Source organism: Anser brachyrhynchus, assembly GCF_964034855.1.
Source record: "Anser brachyrhynchus genome assembly, chromosome: 3".
Taxonomy (NCBI): Eukaryota; Metazoa; Chordata; class Aves; order Anseriformes; family Anatidae; genus Anser; species Anser brachyrhynchus.
The window spans coordinates 100,940,906-100,962,462 of NC_137696.1; the positions used below are offsets into that span (position 1 = coordinate 100,940,906).

General features: G+C 37.6%; 1 protein-coding gene and 1 long non-coding RNA gene across 2 annotated transcripts in view; one reads left to right on the forward strand and one right to left on the reverse strand.

Moving 5' to 3' along the window:
- The first annotated feature begins 10 nt into the window (after positions 1 to 10).
- Positions 11 to 5,341, forward strand: LOC308192432. Its single transcript, XR_013948812.1, has 3 exons — positions 11 to 78; positions 3,589 to 3,686; positions 4,599 to 5,341. It is a non-coding gene; the product is annotated as an uncharacterized lncRNA (long non-coding RNA).
- A 4,116-nt stretch (positions 5,342 to 9,457) lies between these two features.
- TINAG (tubulointerstitial nephritis antigen) overlaps positions 9,458 to 21,557 on the reverse strand; it is a 48,553-nt gene continuing 36,453 nt past the window's right edge. Inside the window, exons 10-11 of the mRNA XM_080586010.1 lie at positions 13,670 to 13,715; positions 9,458 to 12,641 (exon numbers count right to left, since the gene is read on the reverse strand). Of these exons, the coding sequence (XP_080442136.1) occupies positions 12,531 to 12,641; positions 13,670 to 13,715 (157 nt within the window). The 3' untranslated portion in view covers positions 9,458 to 12,530. The remainder of the gene's footprint in view (positions 12,642 to 13,669; positions 13,716 to 21,557) is intronic.

The following is a 21,557-nucleotide window of genomic DNA, read 5'->3' on the forward strand; positions in this document are numbered from 1 at the left end:
GACAAGGCTTAAAGACACTGGATCCCACTGGAGCAGGAGTCTGCACAAGTCAGAGTGGTCACCAGGGCTAACTGCCAGGTAGATGTAAGAAAGTTTACCTTCCTGCTTAGTTTTTCTATGAACATTATAACTGCTAGTATTTAATTCTTGCAGCTATGTCCTTTTTGCTGTACTTCCTGTAAACTGGTTTACAGGACAATGATTTTGATCCAATTAAAAGTAGAAGGATGTCCCATTGCATAGGAGTACTCTCCACAGCAGCCAAGGATGTATGGGTTATCTTAGGAGTCTTCTACCCTTGAGTTAGGCTCTAGCTGGCAATAGGTTATTAAGGGAAGAGAGCAGCTCACATTAGGAAACCAGGGTAAAAGTCAACAATGGGAGAACAGCATTTTAAAGAAGTAAAAGCTATTAAAAAAAAAAAAGAAGACTAATAACAATAAAGCTCAAAAATTCATTATGAGACCTAAATATTTCTCTCCTAATTACTAGATCACTTTAGGGGATTTTATACTGACAGGATGCTCTCCTTTATCAATGCAACAGAATAATCTTTTTTTCTACTGAAATTCTGTGTGATGGGACATGAGTGCTTTATTCTTTCCTCAATTTTTAAAATAACAGATATGTTTCCATACCTCATTAATATTAATTTATTAAGAATTTTAAATAATTTCAAGACATTCTGAAAGTTAAATAATTAATATTTGGTTGTTTGGTTTACCTTATTAGTCAGAATGAGGAAATCCACTAGGAATTATTGAATACTTAGTCAACTTTACATCCAAAAATACCAGACGTGGAATTCTCAAAAGTGTATATTCCTCAAAAAATAATTATTGCTATATATATCTCCTAGACACATAACATTGCTGTTATCAGAGACAAAATACAATAGAGCTTTTGTCTGACCCAGCCCAGCTGCTGTCCTTATGTTCTCATGTTTCTGGACTTCCAATTTATGTTCCTAACCAAACATTTTGGAAGTTAAAGGATAGATATCTTAATTACTCACTTGGTGGCTCTTGGCAATCCCTCACTTCACTACGTTGAATGTTTCAAAAGTATGAGCTGTTAGAGCTCGGTGTAGGATAAAAATCAAGGTTCAAATGTCTAATATTAAAATACTTATTAAACAAGGAAAGCTTCTCTTTACTAAATGTCAGAGCTGTTGAACTTATACAGGCTACCGTATTTTTTCTACTCTGTTCAAAGTAAGAATAATGAGACATCATGTTCCTTGTCTGGCATCAAAATCATTCAGACTTATGTTGTACTCATCAGATAAACCAGAAGTGCTGTTGTGAGCAACAGTTAGAACCTGGGGTGTATTTGTGCACTATGAGGTAGGAAAATGACTATTTACTTCTATACATGAGAAACCAAAGCACAGAAAAATGCAGAAATTTCTGGGTGGCACAGACAGAGGTTAACTCTGAGCTTTTCAGGTTGATAACAAGACTATATATTTAGCTTTTAAGCTGAAGTGTAACTCAGCTTGCCATCTAAAGCCACCAGTCAAGGATAATTTTATTACAGTGAAAATGGAATGAAATTTCCAGCTCTAAGTGACTGTTACATTTTTTTATAGGAATGTGTGAACTAGATATGATCATGGTGATTAAAAAAGACCTTTTCTATTCCAGTAAGAAGTCTTCTACTAAGTACTTACAAGGTCTTCTAATATGCATATGTCACCTGTAATTGGTCTTGGGGAAGGGGTGAAGTGACACCACTTAACACTGGGAAGCACATTAAAAAAAAAATAATAATAAAAATCAGTTTTATAGCACTAGAACAAGAGGAAATGTCAATAACTATTGTTAGCAGCTAGCTTCAAATTGACACAGCACACTACGGTATTTCCTAACAAACATGCCAAATTCTCTAACATTCAGAGTCTTTATTGCATCTGGCTAAGGAATAAATACTTATAAAAATGCGCACATCACTATTAGATACAGAACGATATATATTTGTGATTTACTTAAACTCTTGATTCCTTGAAGTCTGACTTACAATTATTTAACTGTAGGATTTAGCTAGATTTTTCTATTAAAGAATGCAATGGGCTGCTTTTACTTTGAAACATGAAATTGATTGTCTTCATTAAAGCTAGATCAAGTGCAACCTACAGTCAAGCTAAATAAGGCCCAGCAAAATAGCGCCATTTCAAATGATGCACATCTAAAGAAACTAATGAATGGGATTACTTCATTCTTTCAGTTCCATTCAGCTCAGAGTTACAGCCAGCCTGGAGAAACTACTAATGAAATTTACTGCTCTTCTAAAAATAGAAATCCCAGATAGAAAAAGAGCCTGTGCCTCTCTAGAGTCTGAAGAGAATGGAAATGTAGCTATAAGTAATTTTTGAAAGGCTTCCCTGCATTACAATGTTTGCTGATATTCAGTAAGCAAATACTAGCAATGCTGAAGGACTCCCTATGTGATAAGGACGGCCCTATGTGATAAGGAGCTTTATCTTTGTGAGAAGAGAAGGTTAAACCCCATGTACTGTTACCGTTGTAACCAGACCTCTGTTCTGGTGGATCACAGGAGATCCGAGAGGAGAACTCATCTATAAAATCTTCTGGCATTGGTACAAGAAACTGTATGTAAATTCATGCACAAAATTGTGTACCTGTACCTTTAAAGCAGGCTCTTAATTATAAATGTAAAAATCACTGGAAATCATATATAAAATGGTTCATACCAAAAGACAAATTGTTGTGTAAAGTACAAAGTGAACAAAGAGTACGGATCGTGGTAGTGCTGGTAGATGAGGGATTGTATGACCTTATCAGTCAGAATCTCTCACATCCTTATTCCAGGCACTACTGTGTGCCTTTTAGAAAGCAAAGACTCTCTTTAAGAGAAATGAAATATTGATTTTAGGTTCTAGCTAGACTCCATTAAGATGTTCTCTTAAGTCACATTGTGTCTGCATAGAGTGGAGTTTTATGAACATAAACTAGTTTTCTAATAGCCATAAGTGGGCTTTTCATAAGCACCCAGAAATAATTCACCCAGCTTCCCTGTGCATCGATAGAGCGTGACTAGCTGCTTTCTTAAGCACTTTCAGAAGACCTTACCTGCATGCCTGCTATTGAATGTATCAGTGAGGAAAAAGTTATACTAGAGACAACCAGTTTGTTTCTGAATACAGCAACAATAGAAATAACTTTGTGGGAGGAAAAAAAAAAAAGGCAATCAATACCTCACAGATGCTTTCTGTGTGCATTGAAAGTAGTTGGTTTGAATAAAGAAAGAACTTCTGGACAACGTGACAAATGGTTTGGGATGCCTTGCCTCTGGATGTGCTAGCTCTGTCTACGGATGCACCCTCAAACTCCAAAAGGTGTTTTAACACAACAGACCTTAAACTTAGATTGGTGCAAGAAAAAAGTGGGGAGCCAGCACTTATATCTTGAAGGGGCATGTCATCAAGGGCCATGTCATGCTGTCCTCGGTCCTGAGCACACCAAGTGCTTCATCCTATTTTGTTTGGGTGAACATCAGCCCTGGAAAACAAATTAATGGAAAGAAACTGCTGATTCCTTGCTACCTTTCTCTTCGTATGGTCCAAAGTTTTCCTACAGCTCTGGCTATTCTCTCCAATTGCCCAATCCTGGGAGGGGAAAGTAGGCAGTTCAGGCCAAGGGAGGCATACTGATACCCAAAGCCAGGTAAGTAACACTCTATATGTATTTGACAGCTAAACTGTTATTAAAAATAATAATTGAAGCCCGTCTGCTTAAAGAAGGATAAAAACACACACGGGCTGCAGTGGGACAGAATTTATTTGGAATGGGAGGATTTGTTGTAAAATAATTTAACATCCAACCTATCCCAGTTTTCAGGCTTTTTCCATGGGCAAAAGTACTCTTTTACAATACTTTGTTTTTTTCCTACTGCCAGTGACAAATAGGTTTGATAACGGCCATATGCAAAGATCATAGATTTCCTGCATACAAATAACCACTGATAAGCAAAACTGAAAGGTTAAGCAGCCACAAAAGAAGATTTCTTCAGTGAAGAGTCAGGAACAGTCTTATTTTTCAGTAGTTACAATTTGGCATTATGCATGCCATACAGTTATAGTGGTACTATGTTTCCTTAGGAGATTCATCATAGTCAAAAATTACTAAATGCATGTGGAACTCTGCTATATTCTGCTCTTCTGAAAAGAAAATATGAAGTCAAAGAAATTTTCACCCACACCATGCCACCCCTCCAAATAAAGTCATAACAAAGGCATAAATATTTCTGTCTCTACAAACACTGAAGCACATATTAACAGAATTCTTCTGGAGTTAGTTTTCATGTATGTAGATGCAGGCAATCCCACAGATTGTTATTGGGGTCAAACCCAGGACCCAGTGTAAAGACAACTACCATTGCCCAGACCGGCACTGCACTAAGGCCATGTCTTGACAGCATCCTGAGTGCTTTTACATGCAATGTAACTGAATCCCTTCAGACTGATATGAGCACTGAGCAAGTATGTTGCCTTGTTTTTTTTTTTCAAGGGTTTGAAGAAAGAGGGATACTTTCAAAATAAACAAAAGGAAAAAACAGTGATTTCTCTTTTTCCCCAGTTCAACTAGGTCTACAAGCAGGACATCAGTCTCACTGAAACCTGGGCAGAGATTAACCTTTGTGTACACTCAGCATGCTAAACTGTTCTTCTGGGTTTTTCTTGTTGAAAGGAAGCTGGTGAATAAAACAAACCAGTGTAAATCTCTCTCATGAAGATGCTACAGAAGTTCAAATCTTTATTTTCTAGAATATACATTATGAAAGTGTATACATTTTTTCTTTCCCCTTTCCTGCCTATTCTCCTCCTGTATGAGAGTGCATCACCACTGAAATTGAAGGATGTGATATTTTTGCTGTGTTGTACCGATGGTAAGTCCTTGGCCTCTGGTTACCCATTAGTTCATGTATAATGATATTTATTTTTTATTTTTTGAAATTATTTCAGGAAGAAAATAATCATACAGTCCTAGCTTGTTTAGTCAGTGTTCTCAGCAAAGCAAATTCATCTCCTTTCTATTGATACCTTTACAACCTGCCTTTAGTATCACAGAATGATTTGTTTTGAAAGGGACATTACTGGTCATCTAATTTCAACCCCCTGCAATGGGCAGGGACACCTCCCACTAGACCAGGTTGCCCAAAGCCCCATTCAGCCTGGCCTTGAGCATTTGCAGGGATGGAGCATCCACAGCTGCTCTGGGCGACCTGTTCCAGTGTCTCACCACCCTCTGAGTAAAGAATTTCTTCCTAATGTCTAATCTAAATCTACTATCTTTTAGTTTAAAGCCATTGCGCCCAGTGCTATCACTCTACTCCCTGACAAAAAGTCCTGTTCCAGCTTTCCTGTGACCCCCTTTAGGTACTGGAAGGCTGCTATAAGGTCTCCTTGGAGCCTTCTCTTCTCCAGGCTGAACAACCCCAACTCCCTCAGCCTATCTTCATAGTAGAGGTGCTCCAGCCCCAGAGCTGAATGCAATACTCCAGGTGGGGTCTCACAAGAGCAGAATAGAGAGAATTGCCTCCCTCGCCCTGCTGGTCACACTTGTTTTGATGCAGTCCAGGATACGGTTGGCTTTCCGGGCTGTAAGCACACCTTGCCAGCTCATGTTGAGCTTCTCATCCACCAACACCCCCAGGTCCTGCTCCTCAGGGCTGCTCTCAATCCATTCTTCACCCAGCCTGTGTTTGTGCTTGGGATTGCTCCCACCCAGATGCAGGACCTTGCACTTGGCCTTGTTGAACCTCTTGAAGTTCACGGAGCCCCATGTCTCCAGCCTGTCCAGGTCCCTCAGGATGGCATCCCTTCCCTCTAGTGTGTCAACTGCACCACACAGCTTAGTGTCATCAGCAAACTTGCTCAGGGTGCACTCAATTTCACTGTTCATGTCACTGACAAAGATGTTAAACGGGGCTGGTCCCAATACTGACCCCTGAGGAACACCACTTGTTACTGATTTCCACCTGGACGTTGAGATACTGACTCTTTGATTGCAGCCATCCAGCCAATTCCTTACCCACCAAGTGGTCCATCTGTCAAATCTGTCTCTCCAATTTAGAGGCAAGGATATCATGGGAGACAGTGTCAAATGCTTTGCACAAGTCCAGGTAGGTCATGTCAGTTGCTCTTCCTCTATCCACCAATGCTGTAAAATGGTCTCTTTCCTAAGATTTATCCAGCTCTGAACATCCTTGCTACCTGAATTACCTGCCAATTGGATTTAGCTCCGCTTTAGGACAATTCTAGCCCCATGTCAGTGCTTTGGACAAAATGTTCTCTCTGTATTTACCCCGACACATCGATCCATGTATCCACAGATGCAAACAGGTACTGCAGCTCCTGTTATGCTGTTGAGCATGATCCCTGTTTGTCCTCTGCAGCACACACATCCCAATAGCCTTTAGCTCTCCCGGGAGGTGTGTGTAGGTATGTGAAGATTCAGGGTATCTCATGCAGAGTGAGTTCTCAGTAGCCTTAAGAACTCCACATACAGTAGCCTATCCTGGGGTATCAGTCTGAACTATCCCAGCATCTTATTCACCCAAAATCAGCACGACAATGGGCCAGGACTTTCAGACTTGAACCACAGGGTTGCTTAGCATCTTTAATGAAGTATAACCAGTTTCTCAGGATTTTATCTTCTGATGACTAATCATTAACCACTTCCTTAGGGTAAGTCCCTGCTGGGAATAAATAAATAAATAAATAAATCCCCCCCTGTTTTTTAAAGTTATATGGAGTCAGCAGATTACCCCAGCAAGGAGCGCTCATGAACTACCATGCACAGAAGGAAGCCGGCTGAAAGGAGAGTACAATAGCATCAGAAATTATAGGTGATATCAAAACTTCTGTTATGCCCATTTATATTCTTCCCCTCTCTGCAATTGTCACTTGGGTGGTCCGCCCATTGAGAAAATTCAGTATGCAGGAACTAGGTTAGTTTTCTTGTTCTCCTGCTCTGCTAAAGTAAATTCTTGTAGCCTCTCAGAAATACTGTGGAAACGTTTAGGAGCACAATATTCCAAGCATACACAGATGGCTTGCCTTCAACTATACTTAAATATCACCTTTACTGTCAAAAACATAAGCATATCAGTAATAACAAGGGTAATACACAAATGCAAACATATTAAGAGGCAACACCCCATGAGGAAGCAGAGAAGCATCAGAAGAGTGAATGAAAAATCCACATTAAAAATAGCCAATTAGTGAAATGCCATCTGTTCATCCAAACTTCACTCAAAACGAGGAAGTTTTCCAGTGTAATGGAACAGTTAATTCTTCAGAGTTTAGACAAATGAGTGATTTGTTATAATTTTTTTATTTTTTTTTTCTGTGTGAATCATTACACAATTATTTACTTGAGAATGCCATGAGGGCAGCCTCTCCCTTGGTGCTCTAACATTAACATTTCTGTATGTAACACTGTTGTATGCATCTTGGCAGGATCCACTGACTGGACATCAAAAGTGGATTTAAAAAAAAAAAAAAACAAAAAAAAACTGCTGCCTGGCTTCACTGTGACTGTGTTAATCTCATGTCAGGGTCCACTTTGTTTTTGGACTACAATCAATGAAGAAGTCAAAGTGAAATGGGAGTGAGTTCCAAAACAGGTTGGGTGGAGAAAAACCCAGCTTCTCATAGAGACGTACTCTTGGTTTGGACTTTCTCAAAGCTTGGCCCAGACTTGCTGAAAAGTCTGCAAACATAACCAAAATATTCGTTTCAGAGAGAGCTGAAACCCAGCAAAACTAGTTTTGTTTCTGAGGCAAAAATATGTTTAGTTTTTTCTTCCAGTCCTGGCTAAAAGCAGAAAGAAATATTAAACCCCTCCTCCACTTTCCATTCCTTCCATCCTTTTTGCCTTGAGGTCCTGTCACACCACTAGTCAAACATTAAGCTAAAGACAATTGCAAGCAAATCTCCTTCTACCTCTGGATCCTGGGAGGGTAGCTCATTCTCTTCAGTGTTTCTCTCCATCTAGCAACTTGTCTTGATCCTGCAACTATGGCGAAATGGTTCCCTTTTCATTTCTTTTAGGGCTTGTCTAATAACTGCTCCAGCTGCAAGTGCCTTACGTCTCATAGCTTTGCCTGTCTGCTTGCTTTAGGTTGCATTCCCAAATAACAAAGTCTTTGTTGTACTAAGCTATACATAAAGCTGTGCAGGTTTGAGTCTCAGTGCTGGCTGCCAGACTGAAGCCCAGATACTCAAGGAAAGCTCTGCTAGAGGGCCGTCATCCCAGACATCCAGAACAAAGCAACCACCTTAAAACCCTTCTTTGCTACCTAACCACAGCCTCCTAAGGGAAAATTACAGGCAATAACACACTAAACAGCAGATAGAGAAGCCGTTAGTAAAACCCAAACTATGTATTGCATCCCCCAGCTAGAGGCAGGGTAGCAACTACAGGTGCACTGGCACAGGCATTCAGGAGGAATTCAGGAGGTTGTCCATGTCCTCTCCTTCTCCCATAATAATTTGAAGTGTTTAAATGCCACACTGGCAAAACCTTTCCCTCTGCTCCAACCACATTTTGCAGCCTTGCTGCCTTTAGTATTTGTTCTCAAGCAAGGGTGCTCATTAGGTGTGATGTTCAAGTGCTTCAACTTTCTTAATTAATTTCATCAGGAGTATGTACATTGTCTAGTTTAATGATATTGTATGGCTTTGTAAAAGCATTTTCATCACACTCAGGATTCTGAAACAGTTACACAAAATTGTATTGAATATTGTGGCAGGTGCCATCAATTTGTAGATTTCCTAATGATAATGAGCAAACTCCAGAGCTCGGGAAACCCGGTCTTGCCAAGTTGTGTGCAGTGATTGTTAGTGAGGTAGGAAAGGATATCTTTATGTTTCTCAGGCCCACCAAAATCTCTGCCTGGAGCCACATGTAGAAGTAGCTCCCTGAGACTCCGGTGCCTGTGTGTGACTCAGATTCCCCAACAGAGCAATTGCCTTCAGGAATTCAGTGCTTGCCAGGCACTCATATATGCAAACAAAATGATACAGAAGACACACAGGGCACCCATATGCAAACAAAAGGATACAAACCCACAGAATATAGCCAGGCTTGATAGTGCTTCCATAGCACAGTAAGCCAATCTTCAGAGTGTGATTTGTTATCATTTATCAGATGGTCATTTTTTCCATCACAGTAGGATAGAAAAAAGGGTAACAGTAACATAAGAATAACAGGGTTCCTTTGTTGACTTGTTAGCCATTTTAATTTTTAAGTAAATTTTCATTTAAAACCATTTGAAAGGGTAATAGCCTTGTTCAACTATTAGATACTGTCAGTAACATTTAGGATCTGATTGCTGGAAAGACCAAAAGGAATACTAATATAAACTGAAAAAGAAGCCTGTTCTGCTCAGTTAGTACTGGAAAGATTCAAACTCTCATGAAGCCTACAGGTATTTCTGTTCAGAGTTTTATTTGAAATATTTTCTAAATATACAGGAATTTAGACAAGGAACTTTACATTAGTTATGTATACTGTCAGGTCCCAGGTCCCAAGACATACGCTTTTCTAGATATTTCTCAGTTATATATATATATATATATATATATATTCTCAGATATATACTCAGTTTTAAAACTTACACAGACTAACAGCAAATCAAAACTTCATATAACATTTTGTTAACAAGAAATTCTGTAATGCATAATCTGGATGTCTGAGTGGGGATTTTTTTTTATCTTGCCATAACAATGTTATCTTCCAGTATTTATGGAAAAGGAAAGTTAACACCATGTCACAAAAGGCTATTCCTGCATTGCCTTCCCTTCCTGCTACCACCCTTTTCTGTGATTCCTGCAAAGCATTAATAATGCTAGTGATTTAAAGCCAACGCGTTCTTTGTTGAGTTAACCTGAACCACATATTGTCTCTTTCTATTCATACAGAAAAAAGCTCCAAACTAGGTGGCACTTTTAGTCCAAGACAGCAAGCACAGCAGAACATTAGTGAGGGAGAGGTAAAAAAAAAGGAGAGAAATCAGAAAGGTGGCATCTTAATGAAGAGCAAGTTTCTTCATACTCCCACCAGATAGTGAACTAGAGCTCAAAGCCTGTCTGACATTTAAAATATGTCTCCAGATAGTTTTCATGAGAGGCTCTGGTCCCAGTGTCTCTTGATCAGTGTGAGTGAGAAGACCTGCACAGACAGGAGACCCTTTGCTCATACTTTGAACAACAGCAGAGGAGTTGCTGCAACATCAAGGTAGTTTTCAAAGTGTAAAGTGGTTTTTCCACAGAAACTTGTGGATGCCTGTTAAATTCCAGATACTTTAGCAAACTGAAAACAGATTTATGATACTGAGAAAGCATGAATAAGGTGCTGCACAAACTCCTCAGAGTACCAAAGGTAAACCACAGAAGATGGGTAAAATGATATCACTGCTAAAAATTAAATTGCTTTGACATGGTGAGATTCTTTTCACTTGCTTATAGTGTTTTGTTCAAGTTAATATGACCATTTGAGCAGATAAAGATCTAGAAGACTAATTCTGAGCCTTCTTACTACTGAAGATGCTTAACATGACTGCTCAGATCCTGGACAGGTCTTGCAAGCAAATCAGGAGTAGCAACAGTCACTGTAAGAGCTATAGGAGTACAAAACAGCTCGGACTTGAATAAAATAAAACCTGCAAAGGACTGTCTGTGTTTTTGTAATATTGTTCACTTCACAGCTAAGTCCTACTCTTTTGAAATCTTGAAGCTTATAGAATCAATATGCATTAAGTGTGTAGGAAGTGGCCTTGTAGATGGCTCAGAGCATTTTCCTCAGAAGTACTTGATTAGCTCACCAAACCTAGAAAGGTTACTTCTTCTCTCAGAGTGCTTAGCTCTTTTAAAATTGCTTTTGTTATATTTTACTATAAATTTCAAGTGATGAAGGTTTTTGTGTCTAAATTCATTGTATGACACTAGAGGCCACAGAGGAGCTTGATCTGCAGCAATATGATACATTTTAATAATAGGTCTTCCAGTAATGATCCAATATAAATTGTGCCTGAGTTTAGCTTAAGAAACATTATTTTAGTGGCAAGGACATCTCTTGAATATGAACTGTTCTTGAAGGAAAAACTATTACTCCTTTGCTGATGATACTAGAAGTCAAGTTCTTCATTTTCTAGAAGTGAAAGAATGAGGAAGGAATAGTCTACTAAAGACACTGAAAGTGTCACTGAAAATTCGTTTACTGTAATTTCATGGCAGCTTTTTCTCCCTTATATTTAACATGCCAACATTGATTCTTTTGCAGATAATTTTATAACCAATGATTAGAATTGGCAATTGGCCTTTGGATTAACTGAAACTAAAAGGGAGAGTAGCTCACTTCTTCTTATACTGGTAGTGGTAATATCTATATTTTAATAAATAAATAAGCCAAATGGTCCTCAAGCCTGTGAAGAACTATAGCAATGCTGATGGGAGGGGATGCATTCCAGTAGGCTGCTTCTTCAGACAGAAGCAGCTAAGGGAGCATTAGGAATGAAAGGGCCCCTGGGTCTCTCATCAGCTCTAAGGAACTACTGGTAGACATCCTGTTGGCCAACACTGGGAGCTGTGTCTAGACTACAGAGATGACAGACAAACAACAGAATGTCTTTTCTGACACTCTGTTGGACAACAGAAATAGGTTTTGGGGAATGATAAGAAACCAGTCACATGCATGTTCCCAGGTTGGAAATCAAGCAGCTCAGGAATGAAACTTGACTAGATTTTGTTGAGGGAAAATTATGTTTTCTTCTTCTTCTTCTTCTTTTTCATTCAATTAAACTACTACAATGTACATCTTTAATTGTGTTTGTGGTAATGGGAATATATTGTTTCATCATAAGCTATTTTTATATTACTCTAAATACATCAACTTTATGGAATCTGCTAGTAAAACATTACTTTCCAGGAAGAGAAAATAATACATACATGCAATTAATGTAATCTAGGATAAGAAACGTTTGTCCTCTAACAGGATGAGAATTCTAGTGATATTTATTTATATATTTATTTTATTTAATCTACCATGACCATGAGCTATCTGAGGCAACTCTGTGTGGAAGAGCATATCATATTTCTAAAAGGATTTGTGACCACAGTATGCAACATAAAGAGATTAATACTAACAATGTAGCCCCATTTTTCAAGCACTGTTGAATCAGTCATTATTAATATAACAATATAGTGGTGAGATGTAAATAACAGGCGAGGGAACTTCCTGCTCTGTGAGACACCAAGGTTTTCAGTAGTCTTGGAAACAGTTTGTTATTTGTATAGAGGAGTCTTTGTGCAAGGTGAGATTGTAACAGTGTTATGATAGCTGCAGTGTGTTCAAGTCAGGAAACCCTAACAACCCATAATAGAAAGAAAGATAATTTACAGAGAAGAATTTTTTATTTCTCTAGAAAGACTCTATATGCAACAATGAAAAGAATAGATACATAGAGCAGCATATAGTATAACGCTTTAGGGTAGAAGACTATGGCTATCCCAAAGTAGTTAAAATCAGCTTCTCAATATCACACTCATTTTGTCCACGTAGAATCCTAAAATAGCCATTTTCTCCCCAAGATTTTCCCCAGGAATTTGCAGCAATCTAAAGAAAAAGAAAGAGGAAAAATATACATTTTTCATTATTATAAAGTGGTATTTAAGAATGCAAGGTGTAAAATGTAAAATTAATCTTTTGTGGTAGTTTTCTTTAAAGAAACAGTTTCTCTGATTCAGCGAGAATCAGAATGCATTTTTCCTGATTTTTAATTGTTTATTTTGATAAAAGTTTTAGTTCCAAAGTCAAGGTTAATAATAATGGACTATTATTTCTACTAGGCAGTTTGATATATTGAAGCAGATATCATTAGATAATCCAACCATTGCCTGAAGGAAACAGTCATTTAAACAACAGTGGTCAAAATTCCAATTACAAATAATATGTTAAAGAGAGAACCTAGACATGAAAAAGCTGACTTTTAATAAATTAAGTTTCATTCAGGTAGCTATTGACATTTTGAGAAATTTAGTTTCTAATGAAGTCAGTAGGAGCTTTGCCCTAGATGTCAGTAAAACCAACTACCTTAAACCCTGCCATCAGCTAAGTAAACTCCAAATTACCTTCTCAACACAGGAATGAGCTATTAATCATAACCAAAGTGATAAAATCTGACTTACTCTAAATCATTGAAAGCCAATGTTTAATTTTTTACTCATAGCTGGAAGGCATTGTCAGTGCTGTTTAAATAGATAGCTTTTCTTTTCAAAATGGTTTAATGATTAATGCTGATATATATATTATTGACTCTCATTTTCAGGAATCAAAATGAAGAAAGTCTTCATGGGAAACCTGAATAAGATTTGAGACAGAAAAGATGGTGTGGGAAAAACCACAGATGTAGGTGTAGGGAAATCAGATAAAACAGGCTTTGAAACTGAGACAAGTGATGCTATAGTTCAAGGGCCAGCAGGATAAAAGTTTGCCAGAAGAGCAACAGAATTATACAGGAGACTTACAGGTGAAGGGAAAAGTAGATACTGAGAGAGGGAATGAAAGAAAAGTTGTTTTTTGATAATCTATACTGTAGAAATTTTGTCTTCTCCCTCAAAACAGAGTGCTAAGGAGTCACTTACCCAGAATTTCTGTTTCTGTCCATTTTTGTCAGGTAATGAACCCCACCTGTTACAAGAGATATCCAATTGAAACCTTTAATGCATTTGTTCACATTTTGTGACTTCAAACAATCAAACACAAGGGTAATGCTTATGTTAGTTAGTTGTCCTAATACCAGGAACAGAAAACAGCATGACTAATAGATGTCTCCGTGTTTAAACAACAAACTCTGATGATGATGAAAATTGTCCTGCTAGCCACAAGCCAAATTGCCATAAGGGACTAGAAAAACTTCTGAGTACAAGTGTATCTTTAGTTTCTCATTGCAACTACCTAATGTTTTCACTGACAGAATCCCTCCTCTGGAGAGCTTGCCAGCTGAACTAACTGAACTGTGTAGGAGTATTTAAATTAATGTGAACACAATTCTTCAGTTCAGCTGAAGATCCCTAGGAACATTTTTGTTAAAGATTTCATCCAATACCTTTATGAATATCACTTGTGAGCTGGGACTAAAAGTGTTCCCAGCTGCTCTCAGCAAAAATTGAATTGCTGACACCTTAATTTGATTTACTGCACAGCGAAGTGAATGACCTGTAAACCTGAGGTTTTCTATGATGTCTTTCAGGACATGCTAAGTGTTGTGGCAATATCCATGAAGCCATGCAGAATCTTGTCCCCTCCTCTGAGTAATAAGCCTTTCATAATTGTGTAGTTGTAGCTGAATTGCTCAGTACTACGAGTTGATAAACCTTGTTTTGTGTGTATATACACTGCAGCAGAAGGTCCAAGGCCATCAGCTGGGTGTAGTCTGATGTAGCCTGGGTGATGCTGTACTGCATACCTTAGGTAGATGGGTATGTTTGTATGTCTACTGATTGCTTAAAGAGCCCCATCTTGTTTTGCATTTATACGGTGAATACTTGTCTAGTTACTGTTCATTGACCACGATGCTGGCTACCTACCAAGGGGGACAGATAAAGAGAAAAGTAAAGATGTGAAAAGATGTGAACGTTTATTGCAGTTTTGCTACAGTGTAAATTAATCCTAGAATGTATAAAATTGACAGGATGTTTATTGCACCAGTATCCCACCAGTGCCACATGATTTGGCTGTATTTGTGGTGCTTCATTCACTTTGAAAGGCAAGCAGGAAAAATACAATGAGAAATCCTATGGTGTGGATGGGGAAATCTGGAGTTTCGTGTCATCTTTGTAAAAAAACAGCTGCAGTGAAATAAATTATCCTAGATTAACAGTAAACTATGATCTGTGTAGAACACCTGCATTAATAGCCAAAGGGGGAAAAAAAAAAAAAAGGCAAAAAAAGACATATTTAAAACCCCAGGTACCAAATCTTTCCGTATAATTTTGATATGAAGGCACACTGAGCAGAATAAGCTCACAGTTTTTTGCTGTAGCACCATGGCTGCATCTAAACTGAGAAATTAAAGATCTTTCCAGCCTTTCAGATTACTAGGCATCTCACTGCAGGCTCTGGGACCACACTGTTCCTCTTTTTAACAAAGACCATATAGGAAACAAACAGAGTACTGCAATGTGTATCTAACTCTTCATCTAGCCACAAGTTCTGCCTGATGATGATTTCCTGTTTCAATTTCCTACAAATTCAATTGGATAGTATGACTGCAGGTTAGAGGTAAAATCCCTACCTGGCCCATTGTGCTGCTGCTTGTTTTCCAGACACTGTCAATCATGGGCTTAATACTGTCTGAGAAGAAGAAGTGCAGAACAATAGATAGAAATGTCCACTTTGGAAGTAAAAGCTTTGCGACAAGCATAGAGGTGAAGTTTAGATTACAGATGCAAGAGCATATTGTAGCTACTGCTCACTCAATGCAAGAAATCATAAAAACTATGTTGGTGATAATGAGCATTTAATCTAATTGTTGTCTTTTAAAAAAATGCCTCATTGTACATTTTGTTTGCACTACCATGTGAATGTTTAGGGATTATTAATAATCTTTGTCATTTCTTTGCCAAATGTGTTTCAGATACAGTTAGTCATGATCATAAATTTAAAAATAGATATACATTATATACATAGGCTATCTCATTTCATATCAAGTTGAGATCTACTTCTTTTCTGGTGGCCATTTTGTTAAAAAATTACATCAGCTGCAGTATGAAAATCCAATACTTACATCAGTGTTAAGGATAGATGAAAATTACATCAAATTTATGTTCTTGTATTCCTGCATTCAGTACTATACATTCTCTCTCCCATTTGTCTGAACAGGATGATGAGCAGTTCTTCAGACTCACATTTGTACCATTAAACTGTTTTCTAATGCTTGTTATTTTCAAAAAAAAAAATCTCAACTTTTAGCTTCGTTCATTGATAGGAGTATATTGATTCTTTTTTTTTTTTTTTTTTACCTTTGACTATATATAGCCATGAATTTAATTTCCCAGGTTTTGTTCCATTCTAGTCATATACAAACAGAAAGACTTGATATATGCATTTTATCTTACAGTTTAGAAAGAAGAGCTGCTTACTCAGTAATCCATCCCCAAGGTCATTAATTCAAATATTCTAAACTAAAATACATTATATTAAAGTATACAAGAGCGCAGTCAGCAGGTCAAGAAAAACAACTATTCTCCTTTATTCATGACCTGCCATTCTGTACTTGGAGCACTGTGTTGGGCTCCCCTGTATACAAAATACAGGCTGGAACAAAACCAGAAGGAATCCACTGACATGTTTGTGTCTGTAGCTCACGACGTACAAGGCAGCTGGCTCAGGAGAGGTGGTTCAGTGGAGATCTATTATAATCATAGAATTGCTAGATTGATTAGGATTGATAATTAGAATCATTAGCTGTCTCTCTCTCTCTCTCTTTTTCTTTTCTTTTCTTTTTTTTTTTATTTTTATTTTTATAAAAGGATGGTATATTGAAGACAACCAGACTCTCCTGAGGTATATGCACAGCCAATAGACAGAAGATGACAGTCACGGTTTTCAGCAAGGGAAGTTGCGATTGAACATAAAGATGAAAAAGTATTTTACAACATGAATGTTGTAAATGTGTGATTCAAAGTAAGAGGTCGTGCAATATCTGTCCTCAGATATACCCAAAAGGCAACCTTAGAAGCCCCAGGAACCTGAACTTAGTTTGAAGCTGTCTCTCTCAGTTGGGGGATTGAACTAGATGACCTCAGAAATCCTTTCTAGCATAAACTACTTAATGATCTAAGCAACTTGATCTATGCTGCCCCTACTAATCTGTGGTTCCATGAATTATTAACTTATTTTGTATTCAACATATAGATTTTGTGTAACAGTTGTATAACTAAGTAATAGATTATAGATTTTGATGAGGCAAGGGATTTTGCCAGTTTTTTAATGGCTGTAGTCTAAAGAGCAGATAATAAAGTTGGTTTATTGTTTACTGGTCAAAGCCAGTCTTGAGGTTATTGGGTGAATCAGGAGCAGGATTTTAGCAGGAAAGGTGGAACAGACTGACATTTCCATAGATGCTGACCTTTACTGGCAGTAAATGTGTCATGAATTGCCAGGCCCATTTGCCAAAGCCTTTCCTAAAACTTGGCATGGTTGGTTCAGGCTTGTTCTATAGGCTGGCTGAGATTCATTTGTTCTCATTTCTCCCAGGCTATAGTGCTTCTCTCTGTCTGAAAAGCAATCAGCTGTAATGAAAACAGCTGTTGTTTTGTGAAACAAAAAGATATATATTGTTCAATGATACAGTGGTTTTGGCCCCCTGCCAGTTTGATTTGACATCCTGCCTCTGGGAATGAATGTCAGCTCCAGCTAAGAGCATTTCTGGAGACTTCTTGGCTTGTTCATCCTAATATAGCTTCTAAAGCAATATATAGCTTCTAAAGCAATATTCCCAAAAGAATATTGGAAGCAGTTCTTGCAAAAAACTCCTAAGTGAAGAGTGTTTCTGCAGTAGTACCTTTAGAAAAGGAGAAAGTACTTTCTAAAATAGATTTCTCAATTTTCCAAACGAGACTTCTCAGGAGAAATATTTCATTTAATCTTTGCAATTTGTTTTTTTTTTTTTTCCTTTTCTTGCCTATAAAGTTGTACTTCAGTAGCTTTCATGATTTCAGTCTTACTGATGAAATGAATTAATTCCACATTGTATCCCTTGGTTGTACCTATAACACGTTACAGTACCCAGGCACAGCTTCCACTTAAAGCTTAATTTAAGTTCAGATTCCTCAGGGAAAAAAAAATCCCTAAATATCCTTTCTGCTGCTAAGTCAGGCATCTGAGGGTGAATTTTCTGAGTCAAAAAGAAATATATTATAGCAATGAATAATAATAAAGTCAGCTTGAATTTTAGCTGCTGTTTTACTTGCTGCTGTAAGTACTGCTACCTGAAGTACGAAGACTGACTGAGAAAAATTTGTTAAAATGAGCAGAAAATATTCAGTAACCTAAAAAAAAAAAAAAAAGTCAGGGGAAATGTGAACATTCTAAAACTCTTAGCCATCCACTAGGTTTAATAGGAACTGGATAGCGTGTTATTTCAAAAATTCAGAAATCAGTCTTGTTTCAATGGTGTTTACATCATATATGTTTTCATAATAAGATAGGAGTCTGTGTAAATATCTTTTACTGAATCTGGGTCATCTTTGAGATTTGACTTCTTTATCTCTTTTACATTTTAAAACAGACATTAGTTGCAAAGATCTATCTACTAATAAACTAAAAAGTCCTCATGGAAGATATACTACATGTAAAAAATGACCTGTTATGTTATTGATAGCAGTAGTGAAAAATGATAACATTCCCAATCATTTTCACTGGAGAGTACTAGCTCAGAGAAAACATTCAGTGGTCCCGCAAAATCTTTGAAATCAAAATGTAAAATAAAAAAAAATAAAGAGCATCTAGAAGTATTATTGCGTAATAACAATTACATAATAATAATACATAGTAATAATTACATAATTATTAAGTTAATAATAATTACTTATTATACATGTAATCTTACTTATTATTATTAAGTAAAATTATGCTAAGTATTATGCTGACGGAGACAAGTAAACCACTGGGGTCTAAAAGTGAATCTCACTCAAACATCTCACTTCTATCCCAGAAAAGTGAAAAATCTATATAGCTTGGAAAGGCACTAGTAGTACAATGATATTATTACAAAATGCAAATTGTTGTTATGGGTATACTGAGGAAAAATAGAATAGATAAAAGTTGCTTTACAATGTAAAATGTATTTTGTACTAGAGTTGCACTGGGGTTTTCTGAGATTTAAGCAGTACATTGGTGTTAATATCTTTAGTGTAAATGTTAATGTCAGAACTGGAAATGGAATTTGTCTTTTTCCTGACAGGAACACCGTGAGATACATCTCAAGATTAAGAAATGAAACTGTATGTGTCCCACAGTAGCAAACATTGGGATCCAATCACTTGACTAAGTGCAGGTGTCTAGGGCCGGGTGTTGAGATGCCTCAGGATGCCTGGAATATCTACATGTTTCTGTCAGACATGACACAGGACCTATGAGAGAACCATGTCTTTTTGGAGACACAGCCAGGTGGGAACTTCCCACTTCTGGCAGCACTAACTACCTGGGGGAAAGGGAACAGATGGATTCACAAGCGGGTGTCACTGAGTTGCTCTCCAGACTCCATTGCTTATGTTGTCTAGATCGCCATCTCTGAGATGAAAATTTGGATATGTAGCACATCACACTTACCTGCTGAACCATACGAGTAGGCAACTGAATCTTAAACTGAGTCCTGACATAAGTGCCTAGTGAAGTGTGAGTAGAGTGAAGGAGAAGACTGGAAATTATTTGGAAATGTATGCTGAATAAAGCATTGGAATGGGAATCAGCAAGGCTACTAATGTGCTGTGATATTTTAATAAAAGTAGTAATAATTTAAAATCTTCATATGAATTAAATATCATCTAAAAGAACAACAACAACAACAAACAAAAACAGCAGTTATGAGGAAGAAAAAATATTGCCTTCAGAAGACTGTTGGGGTGTAGGTATAGAAGACTGCAAACACAATAAATTAAATATGAAATTGTAAAGGATTATAAATCATGTACTAAAAAAATGAAAGGGAAGTAGAGTGCTATTTTACATGAATTGTAAACAACTACAGACAATAATAGTCATTCTCAGTCTCGTGCAAAATTAATTTTTTAAACTCTACAGTCAGATTTCACCCTGGAATTCCAAAAGTCATCAAAGCTGATTTGCTTTTTAAATAAAGATTTTCATCCACTTGTTGGAGAAATTGACTATATCAGCTTCCAAATATACACAGCTGTAGTGCATAATTTCAGAATAAATTATGAGAATTAAGACACTACACACTGAAGGACTTGGATTCTGTAGCTCTTAAATCACTAGGGATAAAATCAAAGAATTTAGAGAGGGGGTGAAGTTATCATAATAAACAACAAGGCATAAAATATTTTATCAGTTTCTCACAACACAGCACAAAATCATAGATGATACAGTTTGGTTGAACAAAATTACACCAGGAATTTATTGTGCTAAAAAGGTTGTTAAACTAATTTGGACTGCATTTTATGTTCCTTTATAGCTCAGAACAAGAGCTGGTTGAGGGATCAACAACAGATTGGGAGGGAAAATTACACTATTTAATTTTTACTGTATAACATCTGTGCATTGCAGTCTTAATCATGGAAGAGAATCCCTTTGTGATGGGCATTGTATTTGAAAATGATTCAGTACAAGAGTAAATCCTGTTGCTATTATCTGCTTTCAGAAAGTAATCTTTATAGAAAGAAAAAGACAGTAATCTATTCATGAGTCTGAGGGATATTGATATTTGACAAGAAGTTAAAATCAGTTGGAATTAATGAATGATTGTCATTACTTTATAAAAAAATTGACATTTGTCAGAGTTGTTAGTTGATATAATTTGTCTAATACAGTCAGTATTATATCTCCTTCTACAGTTCTTTTTTCTGACAGCTTATTCCTGAGATCCTGTAGATCTGCCAATATATTCACTACCAATTTTTCCTAAAGTACACCTATCCAAACTACATGTTCCTTGCTAATGATATTCTGACCTAGCTGAATAATCAGAGATTTCCAATATCTCCAGGAAAGCCAAGGCCTTGGAAGCTGGAGGGAAAATGCTAATGATGTGATAGAGAGCAGCAAATTAGACACGGAATCTGCTTTAGGTATGTTAATAACACTAGAAAGGAAATGTAAGAAGCTGGGATTAAATGTAAGCAAGATCATGCATGTTTTCAGTGAAGAACTGTACAGTGTATGACTGGAGCACTACACTAAATCTGAGAAGACACAACTGGAAATAATTAAGAGTAAATGTAACAGGTATCCCCCACTACTCTGCACTAGTTCAGCCTCAACTTGAGTACTGCATGCAGTTTTGGGCATCACAGTGTAAGAAGGACCTAAAATTATTAGAGTGTCCAAAGGAGGGCAACAAAGATGGTGAAGGGTCCAGAGGGCAAGATGTATGAGGAGCGGCTGAGGTCCCTTGGTTTGTTCATCCCAGAGCAGAGCAGGCTGAGGGGAGGCCTCATGGCGGCCTGCAGCTCCCTCACGAGGGGAGCAGAGGGGCAGGCGCTGAGCTCTGCTCTCTGGGGACAGCGACAGGACCCGAGGGAACGGCATGGAGCTGGGACAGGGGAGGGTCAGGCTGGGTGTTAGGGAAAGGTTCTGCACCCAGAGGTGGTCGGGCACTGGGACAGGCTGCCCAGGAAAGTGGGCAGGGCACTGAGACTGTCAGAGTTCACGGAGTGTTTGGACAATGATCTCAGGCACATGGTCAGATTTTTGGGCATTCCTTTATGTGGAGACAGGGTTGGACTAGATGATGTTTGTGGGTCCCTTCTAACTCAAGATATTATATGTTTCTATGATTCTATTTGT